Source organism: Calidris pugnax, unplaced genomic scaffold, assembly GCF_001431845.1.
Source record: "Calidris pugnax isolate Ruff unplaced genomic scaffold, ASM143184v1 scaffold219, whole genome shotgun sequence".
Taxonomy (NCBI): Eukaryota; Metazoa; Chordata; class Aves; order Charadriiformes; family Scolopacidae; genus Calidris; species Calidris pugnax.
Window position 1 is genome coordinate 8,866,404 of NW_015094507.1, and position 22,148 is coordinate 8,888,551.

Below are 22,148 nucleotides of genomic sequence, written 5' to 3' on the forward strand. Positions count from 1 at the left end.
CTTTAATGCTACTACAGACAATATTGCCATCAGTTTGGATCAACAACCTAGACTTTGTTTTCAATGCAGAACTTATAGTAGGTATCTCCTCCAGCCCACATTCATACCTGGCTGGGTTTTTTTGCCCAACACCTTGCATATACAGCATTTCCTACCCAGTTTTTTCATCCTGGCTCTCACCATTTCATATCCTGATTATAGCACTGCCTTTTCCTCTGATCTTGGTATGTACAGTTTTGTTTGTGTCCATTGACATTTAGGGCCACAAAGATGCTCAGAGGGCTGAAGCACCTCTCCTATGAAGACAGGCTGAGAGAGTTGGGGTTGTTCAGCCTGGAGAAGAGAAGGCTCCAGGGAGACCTTATAGCACCTTCCAGTATCTGAAGGGGGCTACAAGAAAGCTGGAAAGGGACAAGGGCATGTAGAGATAGGATGAGGGGTGATGGATTCAAACTAGAAAAGGGTAGCTTTAGATCAGGTATCAGGAAGAAATTTCCACGCAGAGGGTGGTGAGGCACTGGAACAGGTTGCCCAGAGAAGCTGTGGATGCCGCATCCTTGGAAGTGTTCAAGGCCAGGCTGGATGGGCCTTTGAGCAACCTGCTCTAGTGGGAGGTGTCCCTGCCCAGGGCAGGGGGGTTGGAACTGGGCGATCTTTAAGGTCATAGAATCATAGAATGGTTTGGGTTGGAAGGGACCTTAAAGATCATCTAGTTCCAACCCCCCTGCCCTGGGCAGGGACACCTCCCACTAGAGCAGGTTGCTCAAAGGCCCATCCAGCCTGGTCCCTTCCAACCCAAAGCACTCTATGATTCTATGACAATGCCATTGCAAAAATCATTTCTTACTCTCATACACTGAGACCTAGGTTACTTTTCTGGCTAAAATACCAACCTAACCATCCTGGGATTCCTTGTGCGTGAGGAACAGCAGTCCTTCCTTTTCTGCACTCCTTAAGGGCCGCAGGTGACAAGTTGCAGCTGGGAGCGAAGCGTTACAATTGTCATGTGTTGTTAAAACCTTCTTTGGTTTAAAATAAAAAGGAATCCCGTTACGCTGGTGCTGCGGTGACTGAATCGCGTTGTCGCTGTCTGTCTACTCTCCTGAGCCGCGGCACCGCACCAATAGAGTGTCCCCCCCCCGCCCCGCCTCGGCCTCACCGGCCGCAGGGCCCGGCCGAGCCCCCCCGGGATCGCCTCACGGCGCGGCCTCCCGGGGCCGGCCGCACCGCACAACCTTCCCTCCCAAAAAAACACGACCCCGCACACATTCTCCTTCCCTGGGCGACAAAAAGGGACTCACTGCGAGTCCCAAGAGGAGGAGGGGCGGGGGATCAGCGGGACGACCCCCGCCGCCACCCCCCCGCAGCCTCCGCACCGCCAGGCCGAGCGCCTCAGCCCGCGCCGGGCGGGCGGGCGCGCCCGAGAAACCAGCTCTCACCGCCCTCCGCTCCAAGCCTCCCCGCGCACGCCGGGATTTGTAGTTCGGTAGGCGGGTGGCCGCGGCTGGCGTAGGGAGAGGGTCGGCCCCTGAGGACTACAGTACCCAGTCTGCCTTGCGCGCGGGCGGCGGGTGCATCCGCTGGCGGCGGCGTGGGTGCGCGTTGCCGGGCAGTCAGCTGGCCGCGGGGCGATAAGAGGGCGGGGGGCGCGGGGCGGCGGCGCTCGGTGCTCGGTGCTCGCTCGCGTCCTGCCGCGCTCCTGCCGCGCTCCGAAAGGAGGGAGGGAAGCCGGGGGTGGGGGAAATAAAAAGAAAAGGCGCCCGCTCCGCCATGGCCGAGACGATCGCCGACACCCGGCGGCTGATCAGCAAGCCGCAGAACCTGAACGACGCCTACGGGCCGCCCAGCAACTTCTTGGAGATCGACGTGGGCAACCCGCAGACGGTGGGGGTGGGCCGCGGCCGTTTCACCACCTACGAGATCCGCGTCAAGGTGAGGGCCCGGCCCGGCGGGCGTTGGGGCCGGTCCCGCTCCCTCTCTCCCAGGCGAGCGGCCAGGGGAGCTCCGCCGGCTCCGTCCCCGCCCCTCCCGCGGCGGGGCCCGGCGCCTCGGGGGTAAATACGGGGCTTGAGAAGGGGAGCGCGGAGCCTGTGTATGGCTGTCGGGCTCTGTGAGCGGGAAGGGGTGTCGCCGGGGCCGGGGCTGGCCGGGGTGGTGGTGACAGGCCGCTGTCACCGTGTCCTTCAGGGCCCGTTTCGCAGGTAGTGCCTCTGGGGAGGACGGCAGAGCGGCGGTGTGGACTTCATCCTCCTGCCTGAGAGCAGGCCCCAGGCCCTCACAGAACCTGGGGCTGATAACTGCCATGGTAGCTAAGACAGCATAACTTGGTTAAGATAACCAGGGAGCAGATGCTCTTCTGGCACCACTATGCGCGGCTGCCAGTGACTGAAACATGGCCACACTGCCAGCAATCGCCTGCCTGCTGGCTCTGGCTGGGGGAGAGTTAATTTTCTTTGTTGTGGCTGGCACAGGGTTGCGTTTTGGGTTCGTGCTGCAAACAGTGTTGATAATACAGAGATGTTTTTGCTATGGCTGAGCCCTGCTTACAGGGAGTCAAGGCCTTTTGCTCCTTCTCACACCACCTCGGCAGTGAGTAGGCCGTGTTCAACCACAACAGCTTGCCTGTGTCTAAGTAAATAGAAGAGGGCAAACTCTTCAGCTGTTTGAGATGTAGTAATATGGGTGGATCCTCCTGCCCTGTGAAGGAGGTCAAGTTCAGGATTCCAGCAGCCTCAAAAATCCATAGAGAATGTGTAAATAAGTCTAGTGGGCGCATGTGCTAGATCAAAGCTGGCTGAAGTGATAAGGTGAGTGTATGTGGGGGAGGGGTTCCTGTGTTCTTTTGCCCCTGAAATATAGATTGAGTGCCTAACAAACAGGGCTGTTTCTCACTGTGGGCTATCACATACTTTTTCTTAGTAGCAGTAGGCTCCTTCCTAGCTGGAAGGGCTGTTCACTGACTTGCCCCAAAGGCTAGTAGTCTTGAGCTTCAGAAAAGCTATATGAGGTCACAGAAAAGCTATATGAGGTCATTACTGCATTCCCTGTATTTTCTAGTTTCAAAAATAGAGCCTGGAGGAGTGAACAGAAAAAGGCAGTATCTACGGCATGGTCCTTGCCCGTAGCTGGTAGGGACTTGAGGCAGGGTACTTCTGAGTTTATGCTGCCAGGGGTAAGTTGGGTTGAGAAAGATGAGCTTTTACAATTTTATCTTTTTTTGTAGCTTGTGGTTGAGTCTGCTGCTTGGTATAGCTTTACTCTGTTGCAGCTGATTGAACCTGGTCAGTTATTGCAGGCAGTGATAGAGGGAGAAGAAGCCTCATTGACCCCCTGCATGTGTTTTCTGGAATATGAATTTTGCTTTCACTGGACACCATGGGGTGCACATGCCTTCATGGCAGGGAAGGCTTCAGATCAGATGAGGGCTGCTGCTTTGGTCACAAAAATTCTTCAGATAAGACTAAAACCCTGTGTGGATTTTCTGGTATTAAAGGTCTAAGTTCTCAGCTTAGTGTAATTTTACTTAAAAAAGCAAAATCACCTGAGATCTAAAGCTGCTAGCATTAGTTCTGATGCTCCTAAATTGTCATGTCCAGTAGCTATTCTCATGTTTCAAGATGTGTTCATAGGGCAGGAAGAATAAACCAAAATAATTTTAGGCTGTGTTTGGCCTCTGTGAGGACAAACTAGAACTTGCCAAGTTGTGTTGCATTACACTGCCCTTACCAGGATCCTAGTTGTCCACTTAATGGAAAGATGTAACTCTACCTTGCTGGGAAGTATTTGTGCCTTAAGTTCCTGATGACTTTTCTTTCCATGAGACTGAGCATTTGGAATTGCAGGATCTGGGGAAGATGATACAAAAGGGACTGAGCCATCATATGGCCTTGGGAATGAGACCAATTTTGCTGGCATTAAAAAATAATAATGTTTTTTAAATACCGAACTGAATTTCTTCAGCAGAAAGGAAAGCAGAAAAACAGGTTTTGAGACAGGTTACTCTTAGCCTATGTGCTGTTTAGGATAGAAAATTCTGGATTCCTCTTGTAACAAGGACCTAGAAGTGACTTGAACAAATATAGCCTGTGATAGTACTGTGACCTTCCTTTATTCTTCCTCACATTTCAACTACTACATAAACATTGCTTCCTCCACACTCCTTGCTTCCGTCTGTGCATGCCTGTATATGGGACTATCTCTTACAATACGTGATCATTCCCTTTGCAGTTGTGTACTGCTGTATATCTACTGTATCCATGCTGTGTACACTTACAGCATGATGAGCTGTAAAGTTGAGTTTTATGTCTCTGTATGCTGGCAGGCTACAGAGCAGGTAATACAAGTCATGCAGAATTATGTTCACTGTCTAAACTTGTATCAATTAACTGCTTCTCAGCAGAGCACAGGCCATGTTGCTAATATGCAAGCTTCAGCATGGGAGAAAAGTTTGAACTTGAATTGCTGTAGTATTGTATTTCTAGAAGGTAGGCCTTGTACTATAAGCCACTTGTTGAAGTGTGGCAGACAATAGCCACCAGCTAGCCTCTGTTTTGGCAACTGTTTGTGGTCACACAAAGTAGCAGCTGGCATTTGCAGTTTCCCCCAGCAGTGCTAAGAGTGGCAGCAGAGGGAACCTGAAAAGATGGAGTTACCTGTGTCATATCTGGAAAGTGATGTCTTCAACTAACCACCAGCGTTAAAATGTGAAGTGGTACAGAAATGGATGGCTTAACTGCTGTCAAGTTCTGGTAAAAGCTGTTGGATAGCTTCTTATTATGGCTGGAGGTCACGCTAAGCCTGAAACATTGTCAGAGAAGGCACTGAGATTCAAGTTTGTGTTGAAGCAATTAGACTTGTAACATTGTCATGGCGTTTACAAACTTCGTCTGAGGGTAATTCTATCTTTATTGCTTTGTCTGACTCTCAAAGCCTAACTTTTTTTGGGAAGACTGAGCTTGCTAGCAGATTCTTGAATTGATGCCGACTAACTAATATCTTGCAAAAAAAATGCTTGTGTTGAAATACTGCAGAGTTTCCTGCAAAGTTTTTTATTGGCAAGCTTTCTACTGGTGTTGCAGCTGAAGCATATCTGTTGCTTGGAGAGCAACAGGTGGAAGAACCTCATGCTTTAGTTCTTGTATTGCTGTACTCACCAACTTCTGGTGGAAGTTGGAAAGCCTAAGGGGGAACTTAAAAGTTTGGCGTAGACTGCTCAGTGGTACGCTACTGGATAAACAAGTCAATTGTATTTCAGCACTTAAGAAAGTTTTCTCATAGCGTGTGTCTCTGTGCAGGCTGGTAGGATGACTGTGCATTCTGGTGAATGCATGGGACTTTCAGAAGAAGTTAAGGTCTCTGAGGGTACTGCAGGAAGAAGCTGTGCAATACTTCTAGTGGGGCAGCTTACTTCACAGATGGTCAGTTGGCTCAAGTATTGACTTTCTGAGCCTGAACTTGCATTAAATAACATTCTGTTCTCGGCAAACCGGACAAGGTGATAAGAGAAAGCTTCCCTCTGTAGCAACCACTATAAGGCACACAGTGTGGCAGTTTGCCACTGCAGTGCAGCTTGGCAATAAAAGTCAAATGTCTTGTTCAGTAATGGTAAATACTAGAAAATGCCATCCTGCAGTGCTAAAATAGCAGATTTGAGTGGGTCATGTTCTTGACAGCCCACTTGAGAATTTGCTTTCCATCAGCAGCATTAGGCAGCGAGTTTGTACCACTCTAAGGTATCCTTTGTGTGAAGGCTTAGGGTGAACTAAAAAGGAGAACAATGCAGTAGGGTATAAAGATCCAAGTGCTTTTTCTAGTGAAATGAAACTTGATGAAGTAGTCATCTCCTCTAAAGGTGCCTAGACGATCAGAGCATGGTGCCTGTGCAGTGGTTAAAACTAACACAATCAGCTGGACTGCCTGTGAAAGTAAAACAGCAAACTACTGCCCTTACCTCTTGAGGAAAAGTGTAAACCAACAGCTAAGTTCTCAGTGTAAGTACCCTTGCATGCCATATGCTGTCTCTCATGAGTCTTTACTAGCTGTTCACTCAGGAGCCACCACCAGAGGAGTGGTGGTTCCCTTCTGCTTGTTACACGTTTTCAGGGTGGGCTTGTGCATGTCAACACTCCTAAAGGGCATGTGAATGCCTGTTACTATTTACGGGCTGTAAGTCAGTCCTCTCTTAATTCCTGGAAGTGTATTTAGAAAAAAATGACAGTTGTCATATTATCATCCTACAGCATGTCTGCAGTCCTCAGCCCAGATCCAGGTATCATGTAACTCCTACTGTACTTGAGACAAACAGTTTTCCTGGTAAGTGGGTCAACAGGAACATATTTGCTCAAACAGATCCTGTGCAGCAGCTTCAGTTGCTAAATCCTTTAAGGAGACATCATGTAAGCTTTACAAGCTAACTGCAATCCCAGCAACTGGTGACACACTTCAGAACCGTACACCCACTGTAAAAGCAGTGCCATAGGAGTTCAGCACATTGGTTATAGTACTGTCAGCAAAGTTTATGGATATCCAGAAACTTGCTGTATTTTGGGAAATTATCTCTTTGTTAACACTATTTCATCTGTTTCTGTAGAAGTAACCCATTTTAGTTGGGTGTGTCACCTAGACAAAAAGGTTAAATTACCTGTTTGTGGTTGGTGAGAAGTCACTAATATTCAAACTGGCAGTTAGAATTAAACAAATACCTGTTGCAGGAGCTACTAGTCCAAGTAGTTAAAGAATTCTTTTTAGTCAAATCAAAGTTAGACAAAAAGCCTTTGTCTTCTTAATTCTGCTCTTTAGTGTTGAGTGGCCTGCTGCCTCTAATCAGTATGATTAAACTTGGCACTAAGGCACACCTTAACTTCTCCAGGTTCCACAGCTCAGTGGCTTGTTTTGAGGTGTAGAAAGGCAATACCTTGCTGCTGTGCTTCCAGATGTTGTGAAATGTATCACTTGGGTGGTGCCAGTGCTCTTTAAGGCAGCAGTTGCCTTTCCTGTGTCTTCTGTGGAAAGACTTCTGTAGACCTGCAGAGGTACTTGACTACATAGGCCCAGTGTGGGGAAGGAAGTGAACACACAAGCTGTGGAGTGCCTGCAGTGTTAAGAATAGTATTGGTCCCAAAGGATTGGGGAAGTATATCAAAGTACGGCTAAACTTGAGCTGCTTTTGAAAGTCTGTTCTCATTTTAACCCTTTTTTTTCAAGACATAGCTTGGATACAATATCTGCATTTTTGCATATTTATAGTTGTCTGGCTTAGTGACTGATTTCACTCTGACTTCTGTGATCAGATCAAGTCAGAGTAAGATGGTAAATGAACTGAAAGTGTAACTTGCTCAGAAAGCACTTATGTCATGGTTCTGCAAAGTGGTGCTTCTTATCTGGTGAATGTGTCTTTGAAATGTTCTGTCCTTGAACAGTACAAAATTTCCCATCCTTCATGAATTCAGCAGGGCTTGAAGCTGCAAACTCTTCTCCCACTATGGGAAGAATCAAATCTGCTGCTGTGTGTAGTTGACTTCAGCATTGTTCAGTTTCATAGTCAGTGAAGCTTGTGGTGGAGTAATGACTAAACACTGACTCAGTGTGGATGTGTTTAGGAATGCATAATCAGCACTAATTCTCTACTTCTCTACTACTGCAAATCTTGCATCACACTGCAAGCCTTCTCTAATGAGTTAATTACTCTTTTAATGCCCCATTCTAGACACTGCTACCAGTTAGATATTTTTAGACTCTTCAAAGAATGAAAATGCAGTGATTCAAGTGACTTTGTTTTTCTGTTCTACAGCCCAGGTACTGCATCTTTACAAACATTATTGCTCCCTCGACCAGTAATTTGGAGACAGATAGCTGGAAGGCTGAGAACTTCCCAGGACACTGACTAGGGAGATGTAGAAGTTGGATGGCTTGGAAGAAAGGAACTTCCAAATCAGGGAAAGTGGGTTTACAAGTTCATGGCATGTAATTGCCTTGATGCAGTCCTGAGTAATGTGCTCTGGGCAATCCTGCTTTAGCAGGGGAGTTGGACTAGATGATCTCTAGAGGTCCCTTCCAACTCTGACAATTCCATGATTTGCTTGGAGTAGCTGACTTTTCTGTAGAGGTTTTTGATTAACCTAATCCAAAGGCACTGAACTGGTTTGGTGTTGACATCTGTTACTATGTAAATAAAATAACTAAGTCTTGGAGTAGTGTTTCTTATTAGTATATTAATTTAACTGGTGACTTGGACGCTTTACTTCTGTACGTGCAACGTGGGCCTTGATTGTCATGTATTAAGAGGGCATTCTAGTACAGTGCTGAACAGACCAAATCAAATAGAACAATAACTAATCTTTGTCGGACAGATGGCTATGATCCAGGTAGGCATGTGATGCCAGAGTATTTTGATACATCTTTACTTCTAGGTGTCTTGCCAAAAAAGTGTCAGCTTGGACTTTAGAGCAGTCAGGTCTCTACTGTCTTTCATCTGGGGAAATAACTAATGCAGTGTAGACTTATGAGCTTCTAACTGTAGGGTAAGTATTTTCTTTAAAGTTTTTTCACTTGGTAATGCAGTGCTAGTGGCACTACTGGAGGCGGGTTTAGCAAGTCCATAATCCAAATGCTGTACAGAGCACTGAGTGAAGGGTAACTTTCTTAATGTGAGATGGATGGAGAAACCTAACCTTCTGATCAAGGTATAAAACCAAATAGTTTACCAACTGAAGACAGGTCCATGAACCATATTCCTTCTGTGGTTGTTTCTTGAGAATCCAGACCAAATTCTATTGTGGGAGGACCTTTTGGGGCACGTGACAGTATAGTTTGTGTTGGCCATGAAGCCAATCTTGAAAGTATAACTACAAGCTAGTGTAAAATCCAGAAGAAAATTAAGCTCTATCTTAAGTGGCTTAAAGCCACCCTATATCTGGAAATAAAGCTTCAGAGGCTATTTCTATGGGCCTAAGCTACAGCACCCCCTAAGTGCTAAGATGTGCTATAAATTAATGAATAGGAGCTATTGGCCTTTTTGTAGCTGTTAGGTGGCTATGTAAGTGAATGTTACTGCTCCTATAAAACTGGAACTATTAAGAGAATTTTTTGCTACTTAATATACTTGTATACTAGTTATTTATCTCTTGTTTCTTGCAAGTTTGTGAGGTGTAGAGATGCTGGACTGTCTTTAGCTTACAAAGCACATTAAAACTTTTGTTCTTGATAAGAACTATCAATTGCAGCAATTTACTGCAGTTTTCCAGCTCCATTTGACCTTAGCTGGTAGATGTCAGCTAAAGATGCTAAAGCACCAAGTTAACATGATCCCTCTTCAGTGATTCTCAATGAGAAACTAATGGTAACCTTACAATAGACCAAACCAGAGCATATGGCAGTTATACCTTGCAATTGTGTAAAAGTAGCAATCCCTTCTCTTTAAAAGGAATATTTGGTGTTTCAAAGGAGACTTTAGCTTGCTAATGCTGAAATAACTATCTAGAGTTACTAATTCTGTCTGGGTACTGTAAAAGCCTTTGCCTGAGTGTGTCCTTAAGGTTAGTTCCTGTTTTTATCCTTGTCATCTTAGGATGCAACCTGAAGAGTAAAGCATTGCTTATCAATCTGTTTTTTTTAGACTTACCTTGCTTTGAGCCTTTTGACCGTAGCACAGCATAATTCAGGTGTTCATGATGCTGGTGAATTTGAACTTGGTGGTGATAGATGCTGCTTGGCAAAAACCCAGATGGCCCTATGCTAATTTTTGCAGAACAGCTCAAGGCATTGGACTTGATGAAGGTTAACTCTTGTCTAAAGACTGTTAGTCCTTGTGGTTTTGTTGCTATCAGGATCCTAGATCCATGTCTCAGTATTGTGGAGTGGGAAGTTCTATAGTTCTTGGTTTAGCTTAAGTCAGCATTCTTTAAAACTTGGGTGTACACATATGGTCAGATTTTTTCAGTATTCTATTAAAACTTTAGACTTCATGCATGTAATTACTTTCAGTAGACCTGGACACCAAGAGGATAAAAGGGGAGGTAGGACTCCGCTTTGATCAAAAGGACTGAAGCTTATAAAAATAACAACCTCTTATCTGACCTTTTGTGGTGGGGAAAGAGGTTTTCCTTCAGTAACATACACAGCTAAAATCTAAACTTTTAGCAACTGAGGTTTAGAGCATGTTTGCCTTCTTTCTTGCTTTTTATAATTGTAGGAAATGGGGAGGTAGCTGGTGGTGTCAAGTCGGGAAGGAAACAAACCACTGGCAAGGATTCTGTAATAACAGTGGACTGCTGGAGCCAGTTCCTTGTACTAAAGGACAGCAGGCTCTTGCATTAAGAAAACTATAATACTTTATCTACCCTGAATGCTACTTACTGTAATACCCTTGAGCTCCCATTGGCTGACTGTAAATGTAGCCAAAGGGTGTAGTCTCTTGACAAAGATTACAGCTTCTATGAAGAGATAGTAAGAAGCTTGAATTTAGCTTATGAGAGTCAAGGCCACAAACTTCTATCAAAAGTGAGCCGAGTGCTTTCTTTCACTCTATTTTAATGGAAATAGAGTTGTATCAAGGCTACCATAACCTACTTGAAAAGACAACATCAAAGTAGGTGCTATGGCAACAGTGCAGCTTTATTCTCAGTCTGTTAAGGAGTGGAAGACATGGGCAATGCAGTGCTGATGATGAGCGTTACACTGGCAGATGAGAAAATTAATCAAATTTACCTCAAACTAACCTGGGCAGCTACAGCTGTGGAGTTTCTGCAGTTGTGGGGGTGGACTGGGCTGCAGTGACATTTAGAGTCAATCTTGTGGAGTGTCAGCATGATCTTTGAAGGAACCCAAATGCTATTTGCATTCAATTTATGTATGGAAACAAATTTGTAGGAGCAAGTCTGGCTATTTGCAAGGTTTTTTCAACTCACTGGATAAATTAATCCACTTTAGATAACAGAACACTGAAAATTACTTCGAATATAAGTAAAGTATTTTGGTTTTCCTCCTGCATTTAAGGTTACTTGTATACTAGAATGGCTGCATTGGAGAGCTGTGTATCTGAAGCTGAATGAACAGTATTGACTAGTACTCGAGCTATGTGCGTCCTGCCTGTGAAAGTCTCCTCACTTAGAACTCCAGAAATCATTTATGTATATAACTGAGCATAGCTCAGGGGTTTATTATAGTAACAGCTGGAAGACTGTTATCTGGTTATTCAAGCTACTGAGCTTGGAGTTGAACTTGTAGTAACATAAATGTACTTACTTATAGTAACATAAATGTAGCTGAAGAAACGTGCTTTTTGTGAATACAGATTTTTGCCCTGAAATCTATTAGCAGGTAACCACTGCTTCCCGTTACCAGTTTGTTGAACACTAGCCAAATGACTGTAGAAACTCATTTGGCATCTGAGTGGAGGAATGCAGGAGTGACTTAAGTCTGGGTTTGTCATCTGCTGTTTAACTATGTAATTTAACTTGGCACCAGTTCTGAGAACGTTTATTCCAGTGTACTGGCTTGGCCGTTAACTCCCCCAGCAGAATACGGAAGATTAGTTTGACAGTAGTCAAAGAAAGCCTAATGGTTGTATACATATAGTCCAATATAGAATCTAGAGTATCTAGTCAGAATCTGTCTTTGCATCTTTTTATGCTTAAGATTTTGGGCTATGTGTGGCTTCTGCAGAGTTGGTTTACTGGTCCTGAAATAATGCTTTTTCTGCAAGTCTGGCTAGTGACTTTTGGTTTTCTAATGTCTTAGGTAATGTATAATTCTTTCAGGTTGAGGACTTGCATTCAAACTGCTGGAAGCACGATTTCAAGACGCCTGAAGTTGTTGAAAATGCTTTCAATAAAAATGAAACTAATTATTACACTATAGAAGGAACAATTGGTATAGTGATTATGTTGAATTTATCGAAGGAATGAGCTATGCTCCAGGGGCTGTGCCAAACTGGGTCATTGAGTTTCGTGACAGAAGATTTAGCAGATCAGCAGGCCAGAAAAATGATACTATAATGCTGAATAAGCATGGAGAGAAAGTAAAAATGTAAAAATGAAACTAGCCTGACTTCAAGTTTTATGCCTTAATCTCATCTATGTTCCAGGAGGCAAACAAAGCACTAACAGTGTTGAGAATGCTACTGGCACCTCAGTGACTAAACAAGGATAACTTTCAACATAAACTGTGAAGCTGAGAATACCTTTGGTATGCTGTGTGATCTTCAAGTGACACTTCAATAGAAATTGAAAGTTTCTGTTATCTCCTACCAGGTTCTTTCCCAATGATAGGCCATGCTTCAGCAGCTCTCTGGCTTGCTTAATGAAAACCATCTACCCATGGTAGATGGAGGCAGTGGGACACGCATCAACTCGAAGGGAAAACAAGTACTTTCATTCTCCTTTTTCCCAACTTGCTAGCTGGGTTAGCGTGTCAAAAGTTCAAAAGGGAATGCAGAAGGTAAAATGAGCTCAATTGGCACTTCTACCCCACATTGTACCTGTAAGCCTGATATGTTGTTTAGAGATTAACTCTATAGACTTCATGCCCAGAAGCATGAAAAGAGTTCCTGAAGACCTGGGAACTCATTGGGTTTTAGCTGCTTTTATTCAGTTCTAATCCCTCTTGTAAGTAACTTGAGAGGAGAACGGAATATTTTCTGCAGGTGAAGGCCTATATGTTAAATATTGTAAAGGACTTTCCACCCGAGACACTGACAAAGAGTTGATGTTGTAATGTGGAAGGCTGAACTTGGTTAAAAAGCCAGTAGCTGAAATCAGAGAAAAATAATCCAGTACTTCACTCTTTCATGCACTGTGGGGGACCTCGCTTTATTCACTCTTGAGTAGAGTATTCTTATCCTCAAGATGAGAGTGTTTATAAATAAAGCCTGACTTGTGACATAATAGCCTTAAGTGCAATTTTATTATTAGTCACTAGTACAATCAACAATGTTTTACCTGGGAAAGAGAGCTTGAATAATTTTTAAACATTTAGCAATAGGAGATTTCATAACAAAATAGTGTTCTGTACTTTAGCCCATAATTTACAGATAAAAAATAGCATTATGTGAAAGTACACAACTAACTTCTCAAGTACTTTTGAACTGTGACAGCCAAAAAATCATTGGCTGGTAGGTATGCAATGTCCTGTAGTCATAGGGCTGCCTAGTGTAGCAAAGTATCTCTGCAATTAAACCTGTTTTGAGCAGCTGAAATTATCACTCAATGATAGCTTAAGCATAAAAGCCTATAAAGGATATCATACAGGGATATCCACTCAAACTGAGACCAGAAGCTGAGTGAGGTGGCTTACAACTTATAAAATACAATAACAAAAACCAGAAGGCGTTAGCTGGGAATGACTGCTGTGCTTCTGCCAACAGGAAAACTGAGGATAACTGTAGTCCTGTGTGAACATCAGGTTCCTAAGGTACTCCTCAAGAGTCTTCTTTTTGAGGTTTGTAAGACAGTGAATATGCGGTCTGACAGCAGTAAACTTTATTCTGCTAGTGCTGGTTGTGTATGGCAAGCACAGACTCTTGGTCTCACTGTTAGTAGGTCATAACTCCTACAAACATTTTTGTAACACTCCAGCCAATTTGCCATCTCAACAGCATCTAAGCTTCAGATTGTGATCTTGGCACTTTCCATTCTGGGGGTGTCATTAGGAGAGTGTTCTCTTGACATCTACTCCTGAAATAACTGCAAGCTGGATTACAGCAGTGGGATACCCCTGCCCCCCCAAGAATGAATAGAAGTAATACAGGCTTTTCCACAAGTTATCAAAGGACACCTATCAAAATGCTTATGGATTTAACATGGTCTTGTGCAGCACTACAGCTTGGCTTCCATTTGTTGTTTCTTTCAAGAGCGTTAGGCTTGGGTGCTGACTCCTAGCACTGTTGAGGAAAGTTCTGCCTCATCAATCTCTGCTTGGTTTAACTTCGTAGCAAAGCAGTGTGCTCTTATTGGCACTGAATGCTGTGGTCCCTGTCAGCCTTGGTAGCTTCTTTAGAGCTATTCAAACTTGGCAGCTTGTACTAGCAAATCTTTAGCTTCATCTGACCTGTATGGATTCACTGTAGGACTTAATGGGCTTACTTTTAAAGATGTTGAAGACCATGTTGTATCAGGTAGCAAAGAAGTACAGGAAGCTTGGTTAATGTCCTGCGCTGGTACCTGAAACACTTTTGAATGCAATAAGAGGAGCCAGCATAGACTAAGACTTTTTTTCCTTCCTCCTTTTTCCCCTTTCCTCCAAGTTTGTGCATATATTGACATTGATCCAGATCCTGAGACAGTAAGAACAGCAGATACTTGTGCAACCTTAGGAGGTTCTCATGTAACCAGCAAATCTGCTATTCTACTAGGTGATATGGTGGCAAAATACCAGTGATTATTATCCTATATAAATGAGGCCCACAGTTAAGCAGTTTGAGGTGCAGCTACTGTGTAGCTTACAGAGCTTTATCTGTATTTCTGTATCTTGAGTGTTTCTCAATACTGTTGTTGAAGTGGAACTAACTTGTAACTTAACAGCTTGTTTCCTGCCTCTGCTTATCAGAACTTCTAATTTGGCTAATCAATAACTTATGTTCTTGTTTTCAGACAAATCTACCTATCTTCAAATTGAAAGAATCTACAGTCAGGAGGAGATACAGTGACTTTGAGTGGCTAAGGAATGAACTAGAAAGAGAAAGCAAGGTGGGTAAAATGAAAGGTAAATACAAGTCTTCATGGGCTTACAGCATATATATTATATAGAGCAGATATTGTGGTTGAATATATCCAGAACTAAAACACTGTCATTTAGCAAACCTCAGTTGTACAACATTAGATACTATTTAATTGCTTTGAGTTAATTCAGTTGAATTACTTGAATTAACTTACCCCTCTGGCAGATACTATTCTCCTCTTGTTGTATTTTATTACTTCACTAAGGACATGATTGATGAGTTAGGTCCCTTAAGAGGAAGACCTGGCACAGGAGGTATATAAATTTGCTTACAGGCTGCACTTAAGTATTCTTTTCTAAATCTTTCAGGTTGTGGTACCCCCTCTACCAGGAAAAGCTCTTCTCCGTCAACTCCCCTTCCGAGGAGATGATGGCATCTTTGATGACTCCTTTATAGAGGAAAGGAAGCAGGCTCTTGAACAATTCATAAACAAGTAAGTGTTGAGTCTAGTTATCTGAAGACAAACCCAGAACTCAGCTCTGGAAAACTGAAAGCTAATCCTCTAACTATGGTAGCTGTGCTAGGTTCAGAGTAATAACTTTCACATAATCCTGCAGTAGGACACACTAACGTTGCTCATCCAGTGTTTAGTTTGGATCTTAATGCTTACCTGAACAGCTGAAACGAATGTTAGTGTTGTTGTTAATTTATGCAAATTACTACTAAAATTACAGCATTCAAAATAGTTCTACTTTTTCATTTCTGAAAAGGTATCCTCCATTGGGTGAACAATGGAGCTTACAATGGGCTTACAGCAGTTTACTTTGATTGCAGATGTGAGGTATTATCAGCTTGTGTAATGATGCATATTTTCTGTAATCATCGTGAGAATCTTTCTGAAATGTAAAAACACTACCTGAGGTATGCACATATATAGTTTGAAATAGACACTTAAGGTTTTGTCACTGCCTTTCAAAGGGTGAACAGAAATTATGGTAACAAAGTCTTATGTTTCTTTTTCTACCACCTGACACTACTAACTGCTCTCTGTATAGTGACCTGAAAAGCTACTTTAATCTCTTTAACAATGTGAATCCAAACAGTGGGTAAGAAGGAATACTGTCAGTTAACCAGCTCCTCTGGTCTCTAGAGCCAACATTGTTCAGACCCAACTGGATTTGAGGCTGCTGTCTTTAAACGTTCAAACCTGTCAGTTCCTCTAGCATTTTAATCTCATTCAGTAGTAATGCTGTTTAACAGGGACAGAGGATATATGTGACTTAGATCAGAACTTCATCTGCTTGTCAGTTATTGTTAGTTCAGGCATGTGGCTTGGAGTTGCAAGTGACTAATTCACTAAAATTGTCTTGTGTAAGTAAGCTAAGTGTGACTGTATGAAGTCTCTTAAATTTTTCTTCACACAGTTGCTTGTTAGCTCAATTTAGAGGTATTACTAATGGTTCTGAGCAAGTAAAAAAATTCAGAGTGCTCTTTCCTCTGTTCAAAACAAGTGGAAAGAATTTCCAATGCATCTAGTCTTGCATTTACACTACATGAAGGCAAATGTGCTTATAGTAAGATGGAATATGGGATTTTAAGGCTGTACAATCAAGACAGTCATGACTGCAAAGTACAACTTTTATCCATGCAGGCTTGGGACTCTACATTAAATGTCAAAGAAGTGCACTTACTGAAGGTTTTTTATGCAGAGTTTAGCAATATGTGGGGGGAAAAAGGCTGTTTATGTTCTGAAGTAGCTGATAGTGAAACAGTCAACTGGAATCTCTAAAAAACTCAATATAGCTGACAAATGGAGTGGCCAGTTTACTGGTGTCATTTGTTCAGTCCTACAGCAAGTAATGCATTGATCTTGTGGAGTGTAAAACTTCTTTGTCAATTTTTCCTCCTTTGAAACATAAAAGCAGGCTGTTAATGTAGATATTGATGTACTGGCAGACTTGAGTACAGCTGGAACAAGATTATTCAGGCAGAACTCCTAGCTATTCAACCGCATCAATTTATTCTAATGGTATGACCAACTCATCAAGCAAATGTTACTAGTTAGTTTTGAATCATGTAGAAGCTTTAAGACTTCTACTAAGTATTCTAGGTAACAGTGAAATTAGTCCTGAGGTTAATTTGTATAATGCATTCACATTACTGCATTCTCGAAGCTGGTCTTTGCTCCTAGAACTAGATAACTAATATCACTATATCCAAAAAAGATCTTCATGCACCAATGCCAGTTCTTGATACCAAGGATGCTGTAGAGAAGCAAAATCACAGCAGCGCAGTTTGCTTGAGTCAGCTCTTTTGGGCCAGCTTGCTGGCACCACCATCAATGTTACCTACAATGACATTCACAGCTACATTGCAACACACTTGTCTGCCTGAATGTGACTTTGGGCTTTTAGTAGCAGCTGCTCTGTGTAAGGCTCACCTTACAGAAGAATACTGAGGAAAAAGCTGATGCAGAGTGAGAGATTCATGTGAAACCAAGAGCTGAATCTGAGAGATCAGATTTAGTCCTGCAATTCAGCCACCAATTTGCAAGTCTTCCTGAAAGGAAGAAGGAATATGCTGCTGCCTTGTGTCCTGTGTATCTTCCTCTTGAAGTTCAAGACCGGCAACTTCAGTCTCATGAGGCTAAGAGTCTCAAACTAGTTATTCCAGACTGTCTGCCTTATGAACTAGCATTTGAGACTGCTGCCCATTTACCAGAGCCTGGCAAGACTGATAATCTTAATGACTGCACTTGAAATAATCTATCAATGCTGAATAGGAGAGCTCAGCGTCCTTATTAAAAGACACTCAGTGACAAGTGACAGGTGAATCTGTGGTGAAATAAGCACTAATAGATACATTTGGAGAAGATGCACAGAAGTACTTGGAAGTACTGATGCTGAACCACTGGAGTTGACTCTAACGTGTTCAACTATATAACTTCCATTTAGAGTAGAAGTGTTCTGACAGGTATAGAGGCCATAAGACTGACACAAGCTGTCTTCAGGAGGATGGGGGACTTTCTCTCTTAAAGGGAGAAGCCTGTCTTGATGGACCAAACTGGATGTAAATTTTTTTTTTCAAACCAAACTGCTTTAGGTTTTTGTATCCACAAGTGATCAACTTCCAGAGATTTTGATTCTCTTGGATTTTTACCTACACAGAAGGCTGCATGGTATTTTCAGGGCTTAAAGGCAATACCTTGTGATTTTCTTCCAAGCCCGGCAGTGTTTTCTAAGTCAATTTCAGCTGCTTTACTGTTAAAAGGGTGGTAGTTCAGTCTATATGTGGAACACAACTAAATCTGCAGTAGAGGTGCTGGTCTCGTCTAGAGTAGACAAGCTGTCTCCTATATATCCTAGATATAAAATCTAAAGACAATTGCAGTTAACAGAATGGCCAGTACCCTCTGGCTGTGCATCAGTGCTGCTTGTTACATGCTAGGAATAGTGACCGTGGTTAAGTCACAGTGTCAGAGCCTTCAGAAGACCTTCACACCCTCTGGTGGAGTAAGTTTTTAACTCTGCCTGGGCTAACTGCTACTGCATTAGATTGAGAAATGAGGGGTTAAGCTGCCTTGTCTTGATTAACTCTACATTTTGTAATGCTAGGATGGGGACTTTAGTAGTCCCCCTCAATTGCAGGTGACAGATGATGACATTACATGCTTCCAGATCATCAGAGGTAGCTATGGACTAACTCCATCTGGGAGAGAATGACAGATTTTGGTGCCAGGCATCATTCTAGTCGCCAGCAGTGAACTGGAAGTGGGATCTGTGCCTAAGTGGAGAACCATAGGTTATTGGTATAAAACCTTGCTCTGCTGGCTAGCTGCAAGTAGACTCGATTTGTTAGCACTAATGCTTGTTTTTCCCTCTCCCCAGGGTTGCAGGCCACCCACTGGCACAGAACGAGCGCTGTCTTCACATGTTCTTACAAGATGAAGTAATAGACAAAAACTACACACCATCCAAAATAAGACATACTTGAGTTCTGCAAGCATCTTCTCAAACATTAGTGGTTCTTATGCTTGGTTTTAAGAGGTTGTAGTTTGTCTTAGCATGCTGAGGATAAACAGGCACGAAGTCTCCACTAACATCAGTACACTGCTTGGTCTTTGCATATGCTTTATAGCATTAAAGAACTCACTTGTCTTCTTGCTGAATCCCTCTGACTCCTTGATTTAAGAGTATTATACTATGAGACCATCCACCCCTTGCAATGTCTCACAAACCTTTCCACTTATTTGCAATGACTTAACAATGTTTACTGACTTGGCCTTACTTGAACTTGCACAGTTGTAGTGTCACGTGTTCACTTGTATTTGACTAAACTGCTCTGCTGTTTCTGAGGTAGTAATCTGTCTGAACTTCTGTAGAAAGACTGCTTTATTTCTGATACCCTGTGTGAGAAACACTTATGCAATTGTCTTCAAGCTTGTAAAACACTTTATACTGAAGTAATGAGGGAATTATCTTTATATTCTGTAAGAGGAAAAAAATCAAATTTATATACAAAAGTAACTTGTCTAAAGTTTTGAAATAAAAGTGAAAATGCACTTCAAATGTTTTGTCACTCTTGACCTTGAGTGTGGGGTATCTTGTGCTTTCTGACAAGCAGGGACTTGACTATACTAAGTGAACTGGTGTTCAGCCTTGCTGTGACTCTCTTCTGCAATATAGTCTTGTGTTACTAACAGCCACCACTAAATATCCTTAGATGCTGGCACTCAATGATCAAGGGATTTGGGAAAAGAGTCCCTTTCTACTTGTCATGAGAAGCCTCAGTCTAGCATCAACTAGCAAGTGAAAATTATACCATCCTACAGAGCAAGGAGTGTTGATAATATGTTAGAAGGTTAAAGTAGTTCTACTCTACAAATACAATTAGGTATGTGAAGTCATACAAGCCAGCTGTCAGATGTGATGTAGACTACTTCCCTGAACATCAAAGGAGGAGGAGGCTGTAGCATTGTGCTTGTATGACAGCTGGTGAAGTGCAGGTGGTTGATGCCTGAACTGCAGTTCACGAGCAACACTGCTGAAGTCATCTTTCTTGCTAGATGTTTCTGTGGCTGGAGAAGCTTCCACAGTACTTCCGGATGTGACATGGGAGTTACCTGTCCAGATGCTCTTAAAAACAGATTCAAGAACACCCTAGTAGCAATCTGTGTTCTGTGCTATTTGGTAACAGTACATGTTGGCTTAGGCTTGGCTCTACTGGTTTTTCCTTCTTATAATACTACTTATGACTGTTGAGAAATTCCTACAAACTTACAGGCAAAGTTATTAGTTTCCTTTAAATAAAACTATTACTGTCATTTATGGAAATCGGGATGTAAAAGAGTGAGCTGACAACAGTGGTGGCTGACAAGATTATGTGTAGTGCTAGTGACTAGCTATGCTGATTAGTTAGATGCTCAAATAATTGTTCTTTCCCCCTCATACTTAACAAAGACTGCATTGAGTCTCTTCAAAAGTCCTATTAATGAAACCAGGGACCAAAACTGACACAGCCCACTTGCAGCTGTCTAGCTATTCAAGAATTTTTTGATAATGTAAAATCAATTCTAAAATTCCCTGTGCTTGTTGAATCACACTTAAAAGTTGAATTACTCTTGGAAATGGGGGAAGAAGGGATAAATGTATATGAACTTTTGTTACTTAGGCTTAAATACATAGTAAAGGATGCTTTTCTCAAATTTTATTTTCTGAGAGAAGCTTCTTTCAAAAATTTAAATAAATGCCCCATCTTATCCTTAAAAGATGATGATATTATTTGTATCATCAGCTGTGGAAATAAGCTGAAGAGAAAGAAGCTTCATGCTTGATGTCCAAGTATATTCCTAGTTCCAAAGTGAGGACTGTGTAGTGTTAACCTCTGAGATTGACAGGACATCTGCACTGGACTCTGGGATTTCACTGGCCTTCAGTCCCTCAAGGCTAACTATAGAGACCCTAATTCTAGCGTAGTGTAACTGGTTCTGAGCAATCTGCAGCACTGGGGGGAAGACGTGGTCTGAGGTTGGCTGTGTCCAAACCACAGGGATCTGGGAATTGTTCCCAGCTTGTGAGTCTGCTCTGCAGCTGGGCTAGGTCCTGGGGGTAAGAGGATGAGATATGGATGTGCACTCATTGCCCTGCCTGCTTTGCAAGTGGGAGAAAGACAGTACATTCCACTGCATCCTCTGGCCTGGATGATGTAGGGACTGGGACAGAGTGCGGCTGCCTTGCAGCGTGGGTGCAGTTTGTGTTTATTGCTGCTCCGGGACAGCAGCAGGAATCTTATTGAATCTATTGAAATGAGTGTTCTGTCATGGGTTTTGCACAGCACTGGGCTCAACTTCGTTAGCTCATGAACAGAATTATCACAGAGTGGAGAGCCAGAATTGATTTTCTGCCCTGTCCAGTTTTTCTTAGTGTAGACAGCTGGAAATGGTTGAAGGCTGTTACAGATGCAGTGAAAAAGCTTCATAAAGTGTTGTTGTTTTCTTTCTAAGAATGTGTTATGCCTTGTGGTAAACGCATTCTCAAGTGCTCTACAGTGGTTTGTGTAGAAGATGTTTCAAAGTCCTTGTTTTGTCTCACCTGACTCATCTGAAGACTGGTCGCGGATACTTTGTGGTCTGGCTGTCTTGGAAAGGACAGGACGTGAGACCTAGCGAACTGCACAAATGGAAGAGAGATGGGGTGAAAACTTTGACCTCTGAAATGTGTGAGATTTTTGTGCTTGGAGTCAATAGATCTAGGATTTCACTTGTGATCTGTGTTCCTTGACACCAAAAACCAATGAGCCATTGATATATGCTACATTTCAACCTGTCATTTTAGTGTGCGTGGCTCTTCGGTCGCTCTTTGCCACATGAATCATGTCTTCTGTTTTCCTTCTCCTCCTGCCAACTTGTTCCTCTGCATTGGGAGTTGCTTTCCTCTTTGGTGTGATTACACAATTGGACACCTTAATAAAACCTCAGAATCTTTTTAATTGAAGCAGTGTTTTTGTACTCATCACCCTTCATTAGCTGCACAATTCACTGATATTAAAAATTGTAATTACATGAAATGGAAGACATACTAGGTTAAACCTCTGATCCATTTAGTACAGTGTCATAGAAAAAGTTGTGTGTCAGCTCCTTGAGCTGGTGTATATTTGAATTATAGGAAACAGCTCTATGTAGGACCTCAAAATCCCTTTGCCCCAAGGCAGGATCACCGAACATATTAAATGTTTGTCGAACATGTGTTTTAAACCTCTGGTGGTGGAGACTCCACAGCATCCAAGGCAATTCATTTTAGCAGAGGATATTTCTGTTCCCTGGTGAGCGTGGTACAGTGGAAGAACTAATCCAGAAATAGAAGGACAAGCATTAAAAGAACAGCAGAAAGTAATTTAAATTCAATATATTTTTATTCTTTGTAAATACAATGAGTACAACTTTTTAACTTCACAAATCAGTTAATCCACTTTGTACAGGGAAAGTTTTACTCATTCT

At 42.6% G+C, this 22,148-nt stretch overlaps 1 protein-coding gene across 2 annotated transcripts; it reads left to right on the forward strand.

Annotated features, from left to right (window-relative positions):
* The first annotated feature begins 1,578 nt into the window (after positions 1-1,578).
* On the forward strand, positions 1,579-21,636 carry SNX3 (sorting nexin 3). 2 transcript variants are annotated; one of them, XM_014964622.1, is made up of 4 exons: positions 1,579-1,932; positions 14,586-14,681; positions 15,022-15,146; positions 18,541-19,238. In XM_014964622.1, the coding sequence occupies exons 1-4, from the start codon at positions 1,771-1,773 to the stop codon at positions 18,644-18,646; spliced, it is 489 nt and encodes a 162-aa protein (XP_014820108.1). In that variant the 5' UTR covers positions 1,579-1,770; the 3' UTR covers positions 18,647-19,238. The 2 variants fall into 2 exon arrangements, with proteins under 2 accessions (XP_014820108.1, XP_014820109.1); XM_014964623.1 differs by lacking the exon at positions 15,022-15,146 and having other exon boundaries at positions 1,683-1,932; positions 18,541-21,636.
* The last annotated feature ends 512 nt before the right edge of the window (positions 21,637-22,148 follow it).

Bases quoted from the DNA above. Each gene is read 5' to 3' on its own strand.
- SNX3 (XM_014964622.1), top strand. From the start codon at position 1,771: ATGGCCGAGACGATCGCCGACACCCGGCGGCTGATCAGCAAGCCGCAG. The intron at 1,933-14,585 runs GTGAGGGCCCGG...TCTTGTTTTCAG, and splicing joins CCTACGAGATCCGCGTCAAG to ACAAATCTACCTATCTTCAA. The intron at 15,147-18,540 runs GTAAGTGTTGAG...CCCTCTCCCCAG, and splicing joins CTTGAACAATTCATAAACAA to GGTTGCAGGCCACCCACTGG.